Below are 19,781 nucleotides of genomic sequence, written 5' to 3'. Positions count from 1 at the left end.
ATGGTCACATTTGTCCCAAATCTCCCCTGCAGTTTTCAAAATATCCCAAACAATCCCAATTTCGAGGCCTGAGCCATATTTTGGAGCCAAATTCTGGCTCTCTGCACGTATTCGCAGTTGGAAATTACGAATTTTTATATCCAACATATGCCAAGTACTGAAAGCGGCGTTTGGTCATATTTGTCCCAAACCCCCTGCAGTTTACAAAAATATCCCAAACATCCAAATTTCGAGGCCTGAGCCATATTTTGGAGCCAAATTCTGGCTCTCTTCACGTATTCGCAGTTTTAAAATACGACTTTTTATACCCAACATATGCCAAGTCCTGAAAGCGGCAGTGAGTCACATTTTGCACAAACTCCCCTGCAGTTTTTAAAATATCCCAAATATCCCAATATCGAGGCCTGAGCCATATTTTAGGGCCAAATTCCGTCTCTCTGCACGTACTCGCAGTTTGAAATTACGACTTTTTATACCCAACATATGCCAAGTACTGAAAGCGGTGTTTGGTCACATTCAACCCAAACCTCCCTGCAGTTTTCAAAATATAAAAAACTTCCCAATTTCGAGGCCTGAGCCATATTTTTGGAGCAAATTCTGGCTCTCTTCACGTATTCGCAGTTTGAAAGTACGACTAATTATACCCAGCATATGCCCAGTCCTGAAAGCAGCAGTGAGTCACATTTTGCACAAACTCTCCTGCAGTTTTCAAAATATCCCAAATATCCCAATTTCGAGACATGAGCCATATTTTGGAGCCAAATTTTTGCTCTCTGCACGTATTCGCAGTTTGAAATAGCTCCTTTTTATACCCAACATGTGCCAAGTACTGAAAGCGGCGTTTGGTCACATTTGACCCAAACCTCCCTGCAGTTTTCAAAATATCCCAAATATCCAATTTCAAGGCCTGAGCCATATTTTGGTGCCAAATTCTGGGTCTCTGCACGTATTCGCAGTTTGAAAATACGACTTTTTATACCCAACATATGCCAAGTATTGAAAGCGGCCAGTGAGTCACATTTTGCACAAACTCCCCTGCAGTTTTCAAAATATCCCAAATATCCCAATTTCGAGGCCTGAGCCATATTTTGGAGCCAAATTCTGGCTCTCAGCACGTATTCGCAGTTTAAAATTACGACTTTTATACCCAACATATGCCAAGTACTGAAAGCGGCGTTTGGTCACATTTGTCCCAAACCTCCTGCAGTTTGCAAAATATCCCAAGTATCCCAATTTCGAGGCCTGATCCATATTTTGGAGCCAAATTGTGGCTCTCTGCACGTATTCGCAGTTTCATATTACGACTTTTTATACCCAACATATGCCAAGTACTGAAAGCGGCAGTGAGTCAAATTTTGCACAAACCCGCCTGGAGTTTTCAAAATATCCCAAACATTCCAATTTCGAGGCCTGAGCCATATTTTGGAGCAAAATTCTGGGTTCTCTGCACGTATTCGCAATTTAAAATTACGAATTTTTTTTACACCCAGCATATGCCAAGTCCTGAAAGCAGCAGTGAGTCAAATTTTGAACAAACTCCGCTGCAGTTTTCAAAATATCCCAAATATCCCAATTTCGAGGCATGAGCCATATTTTGGAGACAAATTTTTGCTCTTTGCACGTATTCGCAGTTTGAAATTGCTCCTTTTTATACCCAACATGTGCCAAGTACTGAAAGCGGCGTTTGGTCACATTTGACCCAAACCTCCCTGCAGTTTTCAAAATATCCAAATATCCCAATTTCAAGGCCTGAGCCATATTTTGGTGCCAAATTCTGGCTCTCTGCACGTATTCGCAGTTTGAAATTACGACTTTTTATACTCAACATATGCCAAGTACTGAAAGCGGCGTATGGTCACATTTGTCCCAAATCTCCCTGCAGTTTTCAAAATATCCCAAACATCCCAATTTCGAGGCCTGAGCCATATTTTGGAGCCAAATTCTGGCTCTCTGCACGTATTCGCAGTTTGAAATTGCGACTTTTTTATACCCAACATATGCCAAGTACTGTAAGCGGCGTTTGGTCATATTTGTCCCAAACCCCCCTGCAGTTTTCAAAGTATCCCAAACTTCCGAATTTCGAGGCCTGAGCATATTTTGGAACCAAATTCTGGCTCTTTGCACGTATTCGCAGTTTGAAAATACGACTTTTTATACCCAACATATGCCAAGTACTGAAAGCGGCATTGAGTCACATTTTCACAAACTCCCCTGCAGTTTTCAAAATATCCCAAACATCCCAATTACGAGGCCTGAGCCATATTTTGGAGCCATATTCTGGCTATCTGCACGTATTCGCAGTTTGAAATTACGACTTTTTATACCCAACATATGCCAAGTACTGAAAGCGGCGTTTGGTCACATTTGTCCCAATCTCCTCTGCAGTTTTAAAAATACCCCAAACATCCCAATTTCGAGACCTGAGCCATATTTTGGAGCCAAATTCTGGCTCTCTGCACGTATTCGCAGTTTGAAATTACGACTTTTATACCCAACATATGCAAAGTACTGAAACCGGCAGTGAGTCACATTTGAAACAAACTCGCCTGCAATTTTCAAAATATCCCAAACATCCAATTTCGAGGCCTGAGCAATATTTTAAGCCAATTTCTGGCTCTCTGCACGTATTCACAGTTTGATATTACGACTTTTTATAGGGAACATATGCCAAGTACTGAAACCGGAGTTTGGTCATATTTGTCCCACACCCCCCTGCAGTTTTTTAAAATATCCCAAACATCCCAATTTCGAGGTCTGAGCCATATTTTGGAGCCAAATCATGGCTCTATGCACGTATTCGCCGTTTGAAATTACGACTTTTTATACCCAACATATGCCAAGTACTGAAAGCGGCGTTTGGGCACATTTGTCCCAATCTCCCCTACAATTTTCAAAATATCCCAATTTCGATGGCAGAGCCATATTTTGCAGCCAAATTTTGTTGACTCTCGTAGTGCCCTCATGGCTCTCGGGTCCTTTAATCCGGTTCATCCAGTAGTTGTCGAGAACCAGCATTGGCTGTTTCTTGTTCACAGTAAATTTAAGTTGGTTGAGTTTTGTTGGGTTCCCAGCCATATTGGTGTCTTTAAATGAGCGTGCAGATGCTGCTGCCAGGGAAGCTGTCCGCTCTTGTCCCATCTCTTGTAAAGGTATTCCTTATTCCGACTTTTACCCGGTTATCTATTCCTCCATCCTTACCCGTTGGCAGGCTTGTTGGTCGTCTGTTACAGGTAACAAACTACGTACTCTTAAAAGTTGTGTGTCCTCGTGACCGTCCTTCAACCACCGTAACCGGCGATGGGTAACGGCTCTGGTGAGGTTGCGTATTGGCCATACTCTCTCAACTCATGGTCACTTGATGGAGCGCCATCCTGCTCCTTATTGTCTTAATTGCATTGTCCCTCTTACGATCGTGCATATCCTTGTTGAATGTCCTGACTTCCGGAACGAGCGTGTCTTGTTTTCCGACCATCTCCGTAGTCGCTTGTCTCTCGATAGTATTCTTGGTGACTCGGATACTTTTGATATCGTTCGCCTTATGCGTTTCTGTTCTCGTATTGGCATCCTTGGTGAATTTAGCGCCCTCTGATTATCCCGTACATTTGATGGTGCTACATAGCCTTCCCGGTTTGGTGCCTTCTGTTGATAATTACTTACTTACACAGGTGGGGTCCAGAGGTAGAGTCTCCTAGAGCACCAGGATAATGGGAGGGTTGGCCCAGACCATAGAGCTTGGGGCCTTACACAGGTGGGGTCCAGAGGTAGAGTCTCCTAGAGCACCAGGATAATGGGAGGGTTGGCCCCAGACCATAGAGCTTGGGGCCTACACAGGTGGGGTCCAGAGGTAGAGTCTCCTAGAGCACCAGGATAATGGGAGGGTTGGCCCCAGACCATAGAGCTTTGGGCCTTATACAGGTGGGGTCCAGAGTTACAGCCTCCTAGAGCCCAGAATAATGGGAGGGTTGGCCCCAGACCATAGAGCTTGGGGCCTTACACAGGTGGGGTCGAAGGATAGTCAACAGTTAGAGCCTTACTGTTGCCTTAGGAACTCTTGCCTTAATGTTGCCTTAGGAACTCTTGCCTTACTGTTGCCTTAGGAACTCTTGCCTTACTTGATTGCCTTAAAATGAGTCAGATACGAGATGTTTGAGATATTTTGAAAACTGCAGGGGGTTTGGGCAAAATGTGACCCACCGCCGCTTTCAGTAATGGCATTTTTTCGGTATAAAAAGTCGGAATTTCAAACTGCGAATAGGTGCAGAGAGCCATAATTGGCTCCAAAATATGACTCGGGAATCGAATTTGGGATGTTTGAAATAATTTGAAAACTGCAGGGGGGGTTTGGGCAAAATGTAACCCACCACCGCTTTCAGTAATTGGCATATTTTTGGTATAAAAAGTCGCAATTTCAAACTGCGAATAGGTGCAGAGAGCCATAATTTGGCTCCAAAATATGACTCGGGAATCGAATTTGGGATGTTTGAAATAATTTGAAAACTGCAGGGGGGTTTGGGCAAAATATGACCCACCGCCGCTTTCAGTAATTGGCATATTTTCGGTATAAAAAGTCGGAAATTTGAACTGCGAATAGGTGCAGAGATCCAGAATTTTGCTCCAAAATATGACTCGGGAGTCGAATTTGGATGTTTGGGATATTCCGAAAACTGCAGGGGGGTTTGGGCAAAATGTGACCCACCGCCGCTTTCAGTAATTGGCATATTTTCGGATAGAAATTCGGAATTTCAAACTGCGAATAGGTGCAGAGAGCCAGAATTTGGCTCCGAAATATGACTCAGGAGTCGAATTTGGGTTGTTTGGGATATTTTGAAAACTGCAGGGGGTTTGGGCAAAATGTGACCCACCGCTGCTTTCAGTAATTGGCATATTTTCGGTATAAAAAGTCGGAGTTTCAAACTGCGAATAGGTGCAGAGAGCCAGAATTTGGTTCCAAAATATGACTCAGGAGTCGAATTTGGGTGTTTGGGATATTTTGAAAACTGCTGGGGGGTTTGGCCAAAATGTGACCTACCACCGCTTTCAGTAATTGGCATATTTTTGGTATAAAAAGTTGCAATTTCCAAACTGCGAATAGGTGCAGAGAGCCAGAATTTGGCTCCAAATATGACTCAGGAGTCGAATTTGGGGTGTTTGGGATATTTGAAAACTGCAGGGGGGTTTGGGCAAAATGTGACCCACCGCCGCTTACAGTAATTGGCATATTTCGGTATAAAAATTCGGAATTTCAAACTGCGAATAGGTGCAGAGAGCCAGAATTTGGCTCGAAAATATGACTTAAGAGTCGAATTTGGGGTGTTTGGGATATTTTGAAAACTGCAGGGGGGTTTGGGCAAAATGTGACCCACTGCCGCTTTCCGTAATTTGCATATATTTGGTATAAAAAGTCGCAATTTCAAACTGTGAATAGGTGCAGAGAGCCAGAATTTTGCTCCAAAATATGACTCAGGAGTCGAATTTGGGATGTTTGAAATAATTTGAAAACTGCAGGGGGGTTTGGGCAAAATGTGACCCACCGCCGCTTTCATTAATTGGCATATTTTCGGTATAAAAAGTCGGAATTTTAAACTGCGAATAGGTGCAGTGATCCAGAATTTGGCTCCAAAATATTACTCAGGAGTCGAATTTGGGATTTTTGGGATATTCCGAAAACTGCAGGGGGTTTGGGCAAAATGTAACCCACCACCGCTTTCAGTAATTGGCATATTTTCGGTATAAAAAGTCGCAATTTTAAACTCCAAATATGTGCAGAGAGCCAGAATTTGGCAAAATAATCTAATATATGTATATATATATATATATATATATATATATATATATATATATATATATATATATATATATATATATATATATATATATATATTATATATATATATATGCAAACAAGCCTGAATGGTCCCCAGGACTATATTCAGTAGTATTATATATATATAATATATATATATATATATATATATATATATATATATATATATATATATATATTATATATTATATATTTATATATATAATATAATATATATATATATATAGTAAGGAGTATGTATGTGTATAACTATCATAATAATGTATTAAGTAAATTAAGGCACATGGAGAATGATGTGAAAGGCTTACAGTCAATAGCCAGAACAAACGTTGTGAGGTTACGCAAGCCTAGCACAGGTTATACTGAGCTGCTGATCGTAAACTGGTTCTGTGAATCAGCACCGGTTTGGACACGATAACCTCACACGGTGGAGAGGATGTCTTGAAATCAAACACTGAGAAGTAGAATCTATTCATGGGGCAAATGTTTTATCAGAAACAACTGTAAATAGTGTTTTGATGCCCTTAGGAAGCATTCAGGGTGTTCAACGGACATCTGAACACTATTAAAGTGATGCAATCCGCTCTCTTACTCAGGAAAAGCGCAAATGCCTCTCTCTCTCCTATGCAGGAAGTAATGCAGTCATCTAGCTAGTGTATTGTGGCATGAATAAAGTTGATTTGATATCTGTCACGCTAATTTAAGTCTTTCTTCCAGTGTCACACTTCCTTATCACGCTAGATTCAACCTTCGTTCATGTGTCATACTAACTAGGGCTTATCCAATCTATGCCTTATTCAAAAGTAACTCAAAAAAGTGCTAATTTCATCCTCACTGTTTCTTCCTACCTAGTACTTTAAACTCACACTGTATCTTATTCTACCCAATTCTCCCAATATATGTGCCTAAGCTATGCAACTTCATTGTATTCACTGCTATCATCTTAAATCCTGGTTATTATGTTGAACGAAAATTTTACTACAATGTACCTATTAATAATCCTCAAATTTGCTACAATGTACCAGTTGATAATTCTCGAATTTTACTATAATGTACCTATTAATTTTCTTCAAATTTTCTTACAATGTACCTGTTAATATTCTTTATTTTTTGCTGCAAATTACATATTTAAAATTATCTGTTAGATTAGGGACCTGCCCGAAACGCTACATGCGTGTTAGTGGCTTTGCAAGATGTAAACACATCATGCTATGTACTCTCATAAACCCAATGTACCTTCTTGTATATATAAATAAATAATAAGCTGTGACACATGCTATACAGTTTTATGCTATGCAGCTCTACAGCACAATATGTCCTTCCCCTGACGTGTCATATTAGTCCAAGAGGAATCCGAGTCGTATATACCTGTTCCCGCCAAAGCGTGGCGGGAACTATCCACATAGCCTAGTCCTCTCATGGCGGGAAACTCTCCACATAGCCTAGTCCTCTCATGGCGGGAAATCTTCACATAGCCTAGTCCTCTCATGGCGGGAACTCTCCACATAGCCTAGTCCTCTCATGGCGGGAAATCTCCACATAGCCTAGTCCTCTCATGGCGGGAAATCACATAGCCTAGTCTCTCATGGCGGGAAATCTCCACATAGCCTAGTCCTCTCATGGCGGGAAATCTCCACATAGCCTAGTCCTCTCATGGCGGGAACTCTCCACATAGCCTAGTCCTCTCATGGCGGTTGACAATTAAGTATATACAAAACTGCCATGATGCTAAAATTGCGAGACGATAAATGTTACCCCACAAGTTAATTTTCAAAGCAAAATCAGCCTTCTTTTCTCCGGTGTCCATGACAAGGATGTGTGTTTAGAAAGTATTGCGGGAGCTCCCCTGTGGAAACCTGCTGCTCCAGGTGAGCGGGTAACGTGAGCCGGCACGCTGGGCGGGGTAAATATATCCTGGGGAAACTTGACGGGTCCAGGCGGGGAAACGGCGGACCGAGGCGGGGTAAACGGCGGACCGAGGCAGGGGAACTTGACGGACCGAGGCGGGGAAACCTAACGGACTGGGGCTGAGGGAGGCCTAACGGACTGGGGCTGAGGGAGGCCTAACGGACTGGGGCTGAGGGAGGCCTAACGGACTGGGGCTAAGGGAGGCTATGCAATCTTGTAGTCTCTGAAGCATTCGTCATCGCCTTTAAATAACTATGACCTGAGTTAAGGACTATTTATACATGACGTAGGAAAGTTTCGGAAATTTCCCTCAGGGAGTGGCAGTTACCTGCCTCTCTATGACGTCATTGATATCTGTAATGACGTCATCAAACCGCGTTCCAATTGGAGACTAACCGGTTTTTATATTGTAAATGTCGCCAGATACATCCATGTAATTAACGTTTCTTGAATATATTTAAATAATATATTTGTGAATACCTTTACAGGTTATTCATGGATTGTTTTTTCTTCAAATTTTGTGTATTCTTGTTTAACATAACGCAAGGAAAAAAGAATAGGATTTTAGCCCTATTTTGAGCCTTTGTGAATACAATATTGGCAATATTAGAAGTTACCTCACAATTTATTTTATTTTGCTATGAAATCTTAAAACTTAATCAGATTTGATTTATAAAATAAAAATCAGATGCAAGGAGTGATTGAGAGAGCAATTCCTCTATGTACTTGTGGAAGGATCTTCGCTGGACATAATTGATAAGGTAATTGTTAGGCTAAACTATAGATAACAATTTTATCATTACAGTATTAATATTTTATTAGACAACCTGATACTTAGAGTGGTCAATAAATGACCAAGAGAAGTGTCAACATACAGATATTACTATGCAAGCCTTTTGCCAACCCCCCCCCCCACTACCAGGTATTATTGCTCTACGAGGACCAAAAATGTATACCAATAAACCATTGGTTTACATTTGGTAAACCCAATGTATAGGTTTGACCCTCTTGCAACTCAGAGGTGCATTGCAGACATAGAAGTACCAGAGGGTCTAATGCAGATTAAGAAAATAATGAGAGAGCAATGCAGGAGATATATATTGACCATATTGCATAAGCTGCAACATGAGAATCTGTCGGTTGGTATAGAGCTAGAGCCAATCAGCGTGCAGGATATCTGTGACGTGAACGGAGCAGTTCAGGAGAGTTGAGTGTGATGGGGAGGAGTTGTTAGTGCCTTTCTCTTCTTCTTGGGGTTGAGGCGCGTGGCGCCGGCAGTTTGGCGGGAAACTTGAGGCGGTACACAGGTGTATAACCGCCCCGGCCAGCCATGCTGAGGGTGAGTATACAGGGGGAGTTCCTGCCCCCCGTGGGTACTGTGTGTGACACAGGGGGTGTTCCTGCCCCCTGTGGGTACTGTGTGTGTGACACAGGGGGGTGTTCCTGCCCCCCGTGGGTAATGTGTGCGACACAGGGGAAAAAGTTGAAAATTTCCCTAGCGGGTGTTTTTCGCTTGTGGGGGAAGTGCTCTTGGTTGGGAGACGCCCTGACACCCAGAGTTCGAATCCCCTGAGGATATATATATATATATTATGGTGATGTTGGTGTGTGGATGGGTGACCTGAGAAGGAAAGGTGAGTTGAACCTGATCCTGACTCACTCTCGTCACACCTCGATGAGTCTTACAGACCCCACACTTCTGTCCACTGTCACTGTTGGCACGGTTCTGTCCAACAGTGACTGTCACTGTTGGCACGGTTCTGTCATTACATTGTCTCTGTTTAGCATGCATCGCCCCGTCCAGCACCTGTAATTAACCTGTAGCACCTGTAATTACCCTTCAGCACCTGTAATTACCCTCCAGCACCTGTAATTACCCTCCAGCACCTGTAATTACCCGCCAGCACCTGTAATTATCCTCCAGCACCTGTAATTACCCTCCAGCACCTGTAATTATCCTCCAGCACCTGTAATTACCCGCCAGCACCTGTAATTATCCTCCAGCACCTGTAATAACCCTCCAGCACCTGTAATTATCCTCCAGCACCTGTAATTATCCTCCAGCACCTGTAATAACCCTCCAGCACCTGTAATTATCCTCCAGCACCTGTAATTATCCTCCAGCACCTGTAATAACCCTCCAGCACCTGTAATTATCCTCCAGCACCTGTAATTACCCTCCAGCACCTGTAATACCCTCCAGCACCTGTAATTATCCTCCAGCACCTGTAATTACCCTCCAGCACCTGTAATTACCCGCCAGCACCTGTAATTATCCTCCAGCACCTGTAATTATCCTCCAGCACCTGTAATTACCCTCGAGCACCTGTAATAACCCTTCAGCACCTGTAATTACCCGCCAGCACCTGTAATAACCCTCCAGCACCTGTAATTATCCTCCAGCACCTGTAATTACCCTCGAGCACCTGTAATAACCCTTCAGCACCTGTAATTACCCGCCAGCACCTGTAATTATCCTCCAGCACCTGTAATTACCCTCCAGCACCTGTAATTACCCTCCAGCACCTGTAATTACCCTCCAGCACCTGTAATTACCCTCCAGCACCTGTAATTACCCCTCCAGCACCTGTAATTACCCTCCAGCACCTGTAATTATCCTCCAGCACCTGTAATAACCCTCCAGCACCTGTAATTACCCTCCAGCACCTGTAATTATCCTCCAGCACCTGTAATAACCCTCCAGCACCTGTAATTACCCTCCAGCACCTGTAATTATCCTCCAGCACCTGTAATAATCCTCCAGCACCTGTAATTACCCGCCAGCACCTGTAATAACCCTCCAGCACCTGTAATTACCCTCCAGCACCTGTAATTACCCTCCAGCACCTGTAATTATCCTCCAGCACCTGTAATTACCCTCCAGCACCTGTAATAAACCTCCAGCACCTGTAATTATCCTCCAGCACCTGTAATTACCCTCCAACACCTGTAATTTACCCCTCCATCACCTGTGTTCCCCCTTCCCCCCCCCCCCACCACCACCACCTGTGGCAGGGTAACAGGTTGGGGAGAAAGCGGTCACGATTTTTCCCTGGCAAACACTAGGCTTTCCACAGAGGCGCGCTGCCTTCATGCCCTGCCTTCTTGGGCTGCTTTCTCGCAGTGAATGAGATCACTATGTGTATATATGACCGACAGAATAATGGTTCTCTCCCTCCCCTTCGTGTCCATCACTGTTGGGAGGGCAGACTCCTCCCTCATGGTCCCCCTAACCTGTCCCTCCACGCCTCTCCCTCATGTCCTTAACCTCTTGACTCTTCTCGTGATGGAAGGACTCCTCTATTGGCTGTCCTTCGCCCTGTGACTCCCTCGACCTTCCTCTTGACACTACTCCGGTCTGGGACACCCCTCTCTATGGACACTTCTCCCTAGTGGACATTCCTTCCTCCCTCTGGACACTACGGGACCCTGGACACCCCGTCCCCTTGGACATCTGGCCTTATGTCCAAGTTTTTGGACATAAAACATTCGTCCAACGCAGCCACTGTGAAGCCATCCGCTTACGGGACTTTGATGTGAAGCTTTTTAGGTATACACAGCGATGTGTTGCTAGGCTGTTCTATATGGTCCCCGTGGCGCAGTGGTAAGACACTGGGCTGGCGCTTGGCGAGCTCTTTTTGCTTGGGTTCGTATCCTAGCCGGGGTGGATTGACTGCACATCAATTCTTAACTGTAGCCTCTGTTCACCCAGCAGTGAATATGTACCTGGTTGTTAAACGATTTGGCGGGTCGTATTCCAGGGAAAATTAGGATTAAGGACCTGCCCGAAATGCTATGCGTACTAGTGGCTGTACAAGAAAGTAACAACTCTTGTATATATATATATATTATATATATATATATATATATATATATGTCGTACCTAGTAGCCAGAACGCACTTCTCAGCCTACTATACATGGCCCGATTTGCCTAATAAGCCAAGTTTTCATGAATTAATTGTTTTTCGACTACCTAACCTACCTAAACTAACCTAACCTAACTTTTTTCTGCTACTTAACCTAACCTAACCTCTAAAGATAGGTTAGGTTAGGTTAGGTAGGGTTGGTTAGGTTTGGTCATATATCTACGTTAATTTTAACTCCAATAAAAAAAATTGACCTCATATATAATGAAATGGGTAGCTTTATCATTTTAATAAGAAAAAATTAGAGAAAATATATTAATTCAGGAAAACTTGGCTTATTAGGCAAATCGGGCCTTGCATAGTAGGCTGAGAAGTGCGTTCTGGCTACTAGGTACGACATATATATATATATATATATATATATATATATATATATATATATATATATATATATATATATATATATATATATATATATATAAACAAAACAAAATGAGATCAAAAGCTAGTTATGAGTTCGTCTAATATCCCTTTCTCACAGCATGGTTTGTCACACATGGAATCAGGAGAGGACATATGAAATAGACTAATCTATTAGCCTCCACTAGCAAACTCTGGGCACAACACAAGAATATCTTCCAATATTCGTGAGTGTATGAAATAGTTACAGAATTCAGAGTACCTCATACCATTGAAATCACTAATAACAGGACAATCACATATATAGTGTTGGAGAGTATGTCCCAGCTCTTGTTCACATAGTTTACAATTAGGATGTTCACCATTGGGGGGGGATTCATTACCTATAGCCACCTGTCATGGATATGGATATCCCAGCCTAATTCTGGCAATTACAATGTCACACTGTCTAGTGTATTCTTTGTACAATCGTTACATATAATTCTCGGTTTTTAAACAACTTCATACTCTTACTTTCTGCCCTTTGAGTTTCAGTGACTCCTCTTCCGTTCCTAATTTCCTGAAATATTACTTTTTAACAACAGAGATTGGAATGCCTGAGTCTAACTCAGTTTCAGACTAAACATATGCAGTTTTAGCTTCCTTGCAGGCGATGAGTCACAATAACGTGGCTGACGTATGTTGACCAGACCACACATTAGAAAGTGAAGGGACGACGACGTTTCGGTCCGTCCTGGACCATTCTCAAGTCGATTGTCGATTTAGCTGCCTTGTTTGTGTCATATAATGCTGGACTAAACCTGTGTGTGACGACATCCATTAAAATGACTCTGAAACTCTTGCTTTGTGTGTTAATGATGTTTACAATGGATGTTACAACATTCTTAGCATTTATTTTGCATATTGGGTTTTCGAAAGCGTGAAGAACTGATCTGAATCACAGAAAATTACTCCTCCACTGTTTGATGACGTGAGAGAGTCAGAGGGAAGGTGATTAGGAGTTACATAGTAACATAATGTGAAACATTAACCAATATGTGCGTGGAAATGTTGTGTAACATTAACCAAAGTTCCTATTTTCAGACACTGTTGTTGGGGCTGTTACTGTGCCTCCCGGAGCCCATGCTTTGCCGACCCACCGACACGACCAACATGGAAACCAGGGAGGAGACACAGGCTGTGGACACGACCAACATGGAGACCAGGGAGGAGACACAGGCTGTGGACACGACCAACATGGAGACCAGGAAGGAGACCAAGGCTGTAGACACGACCAACACGGAGACCAGGGAGGAGACCAAGGCTGTAGACACGACCAACACGGAGATCAGGAAGGAGACCAAGGCTGTAGACACGACCAACACAGAGACCAGGAAGGAGACACAGGCTGTAGACACGTCCAACACGGAGACCAGGGAGGAGACCAAGGCTGTAGACACGACCAACACGGAGACCAGGGAGGAGACCAAGGCTGTAGACACGACCAACACGGAGACCAGGGAGGAGACCAAGGCTGTAGACACGACCAACACGGAGATCAGGAAGGAGACACAGGCTGTAGACACGTCCAACACGGAGACCAGGGAGGAGACCAAGGCTGCCAACTCCATCAGATCACCCAAGAAGTACCGCTCCAGACGCCAAGCGACAGGTAGATCAACTAACGTAATATAATGTACACCAAGGAATACCTGCTGTTCTGGCATCTATACATAATCTGGCTTCTATGAGAATGATAAGCAACGGAAGTTGATAGTGGGGTTGATATATTGGAAGTGAGAGTTGGTGTTGCCAGAGTGGGCGACTCCTCTCCACTGACTGCCACAGTTGTATTTACCTGAGAGACAATGTATCCAGCGGCCCCTAGCCGGACTGAAAGTTGACACAGAGTGGAACCTTTCTCTCCATGGTGCTCAAGCTTTATTCTCAGCTGAAGCACTTGTCTTGGCCTGTACGGTTTCTCCTGATAGGTGGTGGAAGAGCGTTTTAACTCTCTGTAGGAGGGTTAGAACGCCCTCCTACAGAGAGTTAGAATTCACTTGTTTTCTCTCCAACAAATGAAGATCGTGGAACTTGCTGTTGTTTTAGATTCAGCTATTCGGAACAAAGTTTCCATGTAGCCCGTAACGGGGAATTTGAAACTGTTGTTTCTTCTACTTACCTATCAGTAATTACCTACCAATGTCGATGGGGAAGTGAGGTGTAGCCTACTAACCTTGTTGTACCTATTGTGTTATCATATAACTATTCAGACGTTCGAATTCTTTATCGAATCTAGTTTTAAAGTTGTGGATGGAGGTGGCTTCTACAACTTCTTCTATCAATACATTCCACTTGTTGACTAGCCTTACAGGGTACGAGTATTTCCTTACTTTTTTTTACTCATTTACGTTTCCAGATTCCACTTATGTCCTCTCGCCTCTCTTTTTTTCTCATTTTAAAGAGGCTGTCTTTGTCCACCTTGTCAATTCCCTTCAGTATCTTGGATGTTGCGATCATGTCCACCCTGTTTCTTCTCTTCTTTAGAGATGTGAGATCCAGTTCCCTTAAGCTATTCTCATAAGTTTTCGATCTTAGCTCTGGCATTATTCTTGTAGCAAATCTTTATACCTTTTAATTTTGGCTTTATGCTTCACAAGGTTCGGATTCCAGACCGGTGCTGTATATTCCAGTAGTGGTTTAATAAAGGCTGTCTGTGGATTGCCTTGAAATAGGCAATCATGTTCGCCAGCGTCCCACATGCTGCTGATGTTACCTTGTTTATGTGTGCCTCTGGAGAGAGAGTATTCGAATTATATTCACCCCAAAAATCCTTTTCTCACTCCAGCTCCTCTAGTTGTCGTTCCCTTATAGCATAAATACCTCCTGGTCTCATTTTTCCCTTTCCAAAGTTCATTTCCTTACACTGGCTGGGGTTGAATTCTAGGAACCATTTGTTTGCCCACTCATGGAGTTTGTTGTAAATGAATACATAGATTTAACATTTATATAATGTGTATAATACACATTACTATACTCAGACTTGAGCTAGGGAAATAGCAGGCTTTAAAATGCTCTTTAACTTTGTGTCTAAAACTAACTTTCCCCCACAATTTCCCTTCTTTCAGACATCCCTAACGAGAACGATATTCCGAGCGAGACGCGGAATAAATTCGTGCCGCCGACCCCACGCACCAAGGAAGCCAGGGATCGCTTCTACTTCTCCAATTATCGACCGGAAATCCCGCCTCACGCCTACGTGCTGGTCAAGAACGAGCCGTTCTTTGGCACCGTGGACCACGCCAAGCTCATCCTAGCGCTGGAGCAGCGGCGGAAATTGCAGAGTCTCCCCTTACATTTGCTCAAGAGCCTGCGCCCGTTCTTCCCGTTTTTCAGCGCAAACTAAAATAATTATTGTTAATCTGATTAACCGTATCCGGCTGGTCCTCCACGGCGAGTTTTCTCACCATATAAATATACAAATTGTTATAATATTTGTGTGCTGGGAAGAAATGCTTACCAGTGCTGTAAATATGATATTATGTGTTATTGTTTTTTTTTTTGGAGATATATACAAGAGTTGTTATATTCTTGTTCATTGTTATAATTTCTTACTCTAAGACTTCTTCCTCCTTCATCTTCAAGACATGTAAAACAGACGTGAAAGTAGTAGATTAGAGACATGAAGAACACAGGTCACAATGACGTGACCTGTGAGGGGTCACTACACTATCAACAAGACATGAAGAATGTTACAGGGGGAAAAGGAAATTGAGATCCACTTCTGTCTGACAGCATAACACAAGCAAGAGGGATACTCATGACTTCTCTGTGTCATGTCATGACATAACACGACATGATATGACATGTTCTCTTCATTGTCACTTCACTGCGACACCTCATGAATCTCAAGCTCATTAACTGAATAAACTATTAATCGAAATCCTCACTGAATAATTACTGGAACACTACTGAATCAATTTATTACAAAAATAATGAATTATTAAATAAATGACAGCCTTCTGAAGAAGAGGTGAGGATATACCTATTTGTTTATTTAATAACAAGCTTATATATCTACACAAAGCAATATCCTGCTACCTAATCCTATACCAGGAATTACAGAGTATAGATCAAAAGCTTGCTATATGAGTTCATCTCGAGTCTCTGTAGTACAGACTCGATCGATGATTCTCGGGTTCGAATCCCAGGAGGGACAGAAACGGTTGGGCACGTTTCCTATTACATAATGCCTATATTCACCTAGCAGTAATTTAAGTAGATATACCTGGGACTTAGTCAACTGCTGTGTGGGTTGCATTATAGGAAAGGTCATATTTCGACCTAGGGGAGAGGTCGATATGAATCTAACATATGTATATACACAGGCTGTCTGTCCCCCGACAAAACGAATTATCAAGTATCCTCATCTCTCAGGATGGTTAGTCATACATGGAATCAGGAGGAAACTTGAAACTCTGGGTAAAGCACAAGAATATTTTCCAATATTCTTGAAGACATGAATGAAGTAGTTAACAGCACTAATAAGTAATTATCAAAAGAAGGCGCCAAGCCGGGCAGAAGTATATTTTACATAGTTACAGTTCAAAGTACTGTATCTCTTATCATTTGGTCTGAAATCATTGATACAGTAAGAGGGCACTCACAAATGTCCTATAGTGTGTTTGTAGCTCTTGCTCACATAGCTTATAACTTGTGTGTTCATCATTGGGGATTCCTTATCTGCAGCCACCTGCCATAACCCGCTCCTGTGCCAGGTAAGTCCACTACGGGCTCACCATAGCCCGTGCTACTTGCAACTTTTGGTTCCCAGTAGCTGAATCTAAAACAATATTCTAAGAACACTGCTTCACCCTACACCTCCAGTCGTAGTTTTACGTAAACCGTATATAACTCAAGTTGGTCTCTACTACACAAACCTGAGGATCAAAATTTAATAATAAACAAAATATTTTTTCTCGCCCCTAAATCAACAACATTTCTGCTGGCGAGTCTACTTATTGACAATCTAAGGTTTGTCAATAGCACACCAAGAACTTCAACAAAATCTTGTAGCTCTGAGGCAAAGTGAAATCGACACCAGTAATTCCATCTATCATCATACTATCATGCAAGAGGAGCCACACATCTATGGATCATCCAATAAAATCAGCAGACTTCTAGATGTTACTGCTGCTCGGCTTAGACTCGGTTACAAGTATCTCTGGGAGATCTCATTATCTGCTGATGTAGACCTGACCAAATGTAAACTGTGTCAACAAAATTATTCGCTCACCCTCCGTCACTATGTGATGGAGTGCGAAAAGATACGTGAATTCAGACAATTCTATAATAAATGTTCCATAGATGTGTAAATATTTCATTCAAAATGGTCTGCTACCAGAAATTTTAGCCAAATATCCCCAGTTTGCTAACTGTAGGTAGTAACTAAGTGATTGTAACCTATCCACCGCTGCCCACTGGATAGGGGGAGGTGTGTAGGATAAACATATCAATTGTAGAAATGCTCTACTAATCAAGGGATCCAGAATGTGGAATGACCTTCCCAATCATGTCAAAGACTGTACCTCTCAACAAGTTTAAGAGAAAAACTAAGTACTACCTAATAAATTCCATGTAACCTGCCTTACCCCCTAAATGTCAACCCATGTCTTGCTATTTTCAAACAATATTGTTTGTTGACAAACTCCTCTTGGGTTTGTAACTGTGCACTGTGTTGGATAATGTTCCAGTGGTCTGTCGGGCATTTCTCCACAGTGCTGACGTTTCCTTTCATCTTCCGAAACCTATAAGCCTATTTCCCATACACATGGGTATCCAAGCCTGATGCAATATAAGTGTACTTCTGTTGTTCTACTGCTCCCTTTCATCAAACTAAGTGGTTCGTAGTTGGCTGAATTCTTGTACCAACCCGTAGATCCTGATGTTGCAACTGCTGTGTTGTAGTCAATGTATATCTTCTGCATTGCTCTACTTCTAATTACTTTCTTAATCTGTAATAGACTCTGTAGTATGTAAATGTCTACATTTCCTCTTTTAGTTGCAAGTTTTGCAGCTTCGTCTGCAATGTCACTTCCTATTATTCCCACATGACTTGGCACCCAGTTGATAAGTCCCAGACGGCCTTGATGTTTGAGTGTTTGCATTAATGATATGACATTTGTGATCAGATGGATTTTATCATATCTTTTGAATGGCTAGCATCTCTGTTTGTAAATTCGAACACCCGTTTGAGAGTCTCCAACTATTTACAGTTTGCTGCTTTAACTGCAGCTTCGGTTTCTTGTCCCTGCTGGTCTACTGATCCATCTGTGAAGTATGTGAAGCTGTCGGATGCCAAGTTTGCTTCTATATGCATCTGTGCAATATTGCATAGCGGATAAGGATTAGTCTGGTTCTTTTTTCCTTCAAGAACTATAATCTTAAAATCTGCTGGCGGAGATTCCCAAGGGGCTTGCATAACAAAGTCTGCATGTATTTCGTCGACATCCCTCTCAGTGATTGTGTTTGTTATCGCACAATGGGTCCACCTGTTGCTATTGGAGTCTCTTCTGTCCAGAGTTAGTGCTCCAGTGATTATATCTTTAAGTGAACTGATTCTAAGTCTAGTCAATATCTTGGTCAGCATGCACGCAGCAATCCCTTTTACCATAACGTTAGCTTGGTTTTTATTCTTAGGTTCAGTATTTTAGTCCATCTGGGAGCTCCTGTTATGACTCGCATTGCATCATTTTGAATAACCTCAAGGTTTAACACTAACCAGGAGAAAGAGTGAGTAAGACAGGCGCTGCATAATCAACTAGGGAATGAACGGCATGTATGTAAAACATTTTTGTGTAAAACACCTTGTGACCCGCTCCTAGATGGGGCCCTGTGATTGCTCTCATTATATTCAGTCGTGATTTTGCTTTCTCCTTCAGATATTGAATTTTCTTGTTGAATGTAATTTTAGAATCTATCTACACTCCGAGATATTGATATTGTGCAACCTGCCTGTCTGGAGTGTTGCCACCTAGTCTCATTGCTTTGGACTTTTGTGCAGATACTTTTAGCCTAAAATGCTGCATTCAGATGTTACTTTATTTAACGCCCCTTGTCGAACCCGCTAGGATAGGACTACGAATATCGAGCGCTATCCACTCAGCCGTCAGGCCCCACTGTGAGATGGTATCCATACAAATGAGATTTTAAAACTCTGTGTATCAATTTTCACTACATACTGAAGAGGGACAAGATATTAGGGTCACAATGGAAACGGAATACGCAAATGAGTACATATAAAGAGCATATACTCATGCATATGAGTACATATGCATGAGGTTCAACTCGTGCAGGAGTTGAACCTCATGCATATCTACATAGATGCACATGCAACCCAGCGGGTTTTCTTCCTATTGGGGAGTGTTGTACATGCTGCTATGGCAGTATGTCCACTCATAGGTTGAGTGGACATGCTGCTATGGCAGTATGTCCACTCATAGGTTGAGTGGCGCTGCCCAATAAACTCGCCCCTCGGGGCAAAATTAAAAAACAAAAATGAATGCACAAGCACCATATATGCTGGGCGCCCAGCAAGTCATCCTCCTCCTGCATGCTGCGCCCACCTACTTCCGCCCACCTACTTCCGCCCACCTGGAATATTTGCGATTCAAGCTTCCGTTATTAAATAAATATTTACACATTTATTACAAAATATATCATTCATTATCTAGTACAAAGTACTTTGCAAAATATCTCGGATCAATGACCGTAAGCGGTGGAT

General features: G+C 42.5%; 1 protein-coding gene across 1 annotated transcript; it reads left to right on the top strand.

Moving 5' to 3' along the window:
- Nucleotides 1-8,951: 8,951 nt before the first annotated feature.
- LOC123746636 (surface protein) lies at nt 8,952-15,944 on the top strand. Its single transcript, XM_045728301.2, has 3 exons — nt 8,952-9,071; nt 13,103-13,670; nt 15,127-15,944. Exons 1-3 carry the CDS (start codon nt 9,063-9,065, stop codon nt 15,402-15,404), a joined length of 855 nt encoding a protein of 284 aa, XP_045584257.2. The 5' UTR covers nt 8,952-9,062; the 3' UTR covers nt 15,405-15,944.
- The last annotated feature ends 3,837 nt before the right edge of the window (nt 15,945-19,781 follow it).

Source organism: Procambarus clarkii, chromosome 73, assembly GCF_040958095.1.
Source record: "Procambarus clarkii isolate CNS0578487 chromosome 73, FALCON_Pclarkii_2.0, whole genome shotgun sequence".
Classification (NCBI taxonomy): Eukaryota; Metazoa; Arthropoda; class Malacostraca; order Decapoda; family Cambaridae; genus Procambarus; species Procambarus clarkii.
This window is presented reverse-complemented; position numbering and strand designations above follow the sequence as displayed.

What these genes read in the sequence shown, in the direction of transcription:
- LOC123746636 (XM_045728301.2), top strand. An exon ending in CTCCAGACGCCAAGCGACAG is followed by an intron (nt 13,671 to 15,126) that starts GTAGATCAACTA and finishes CCCTTCTTTCAG; the next exon opens with ACATCCCTAACGAGAACGAT.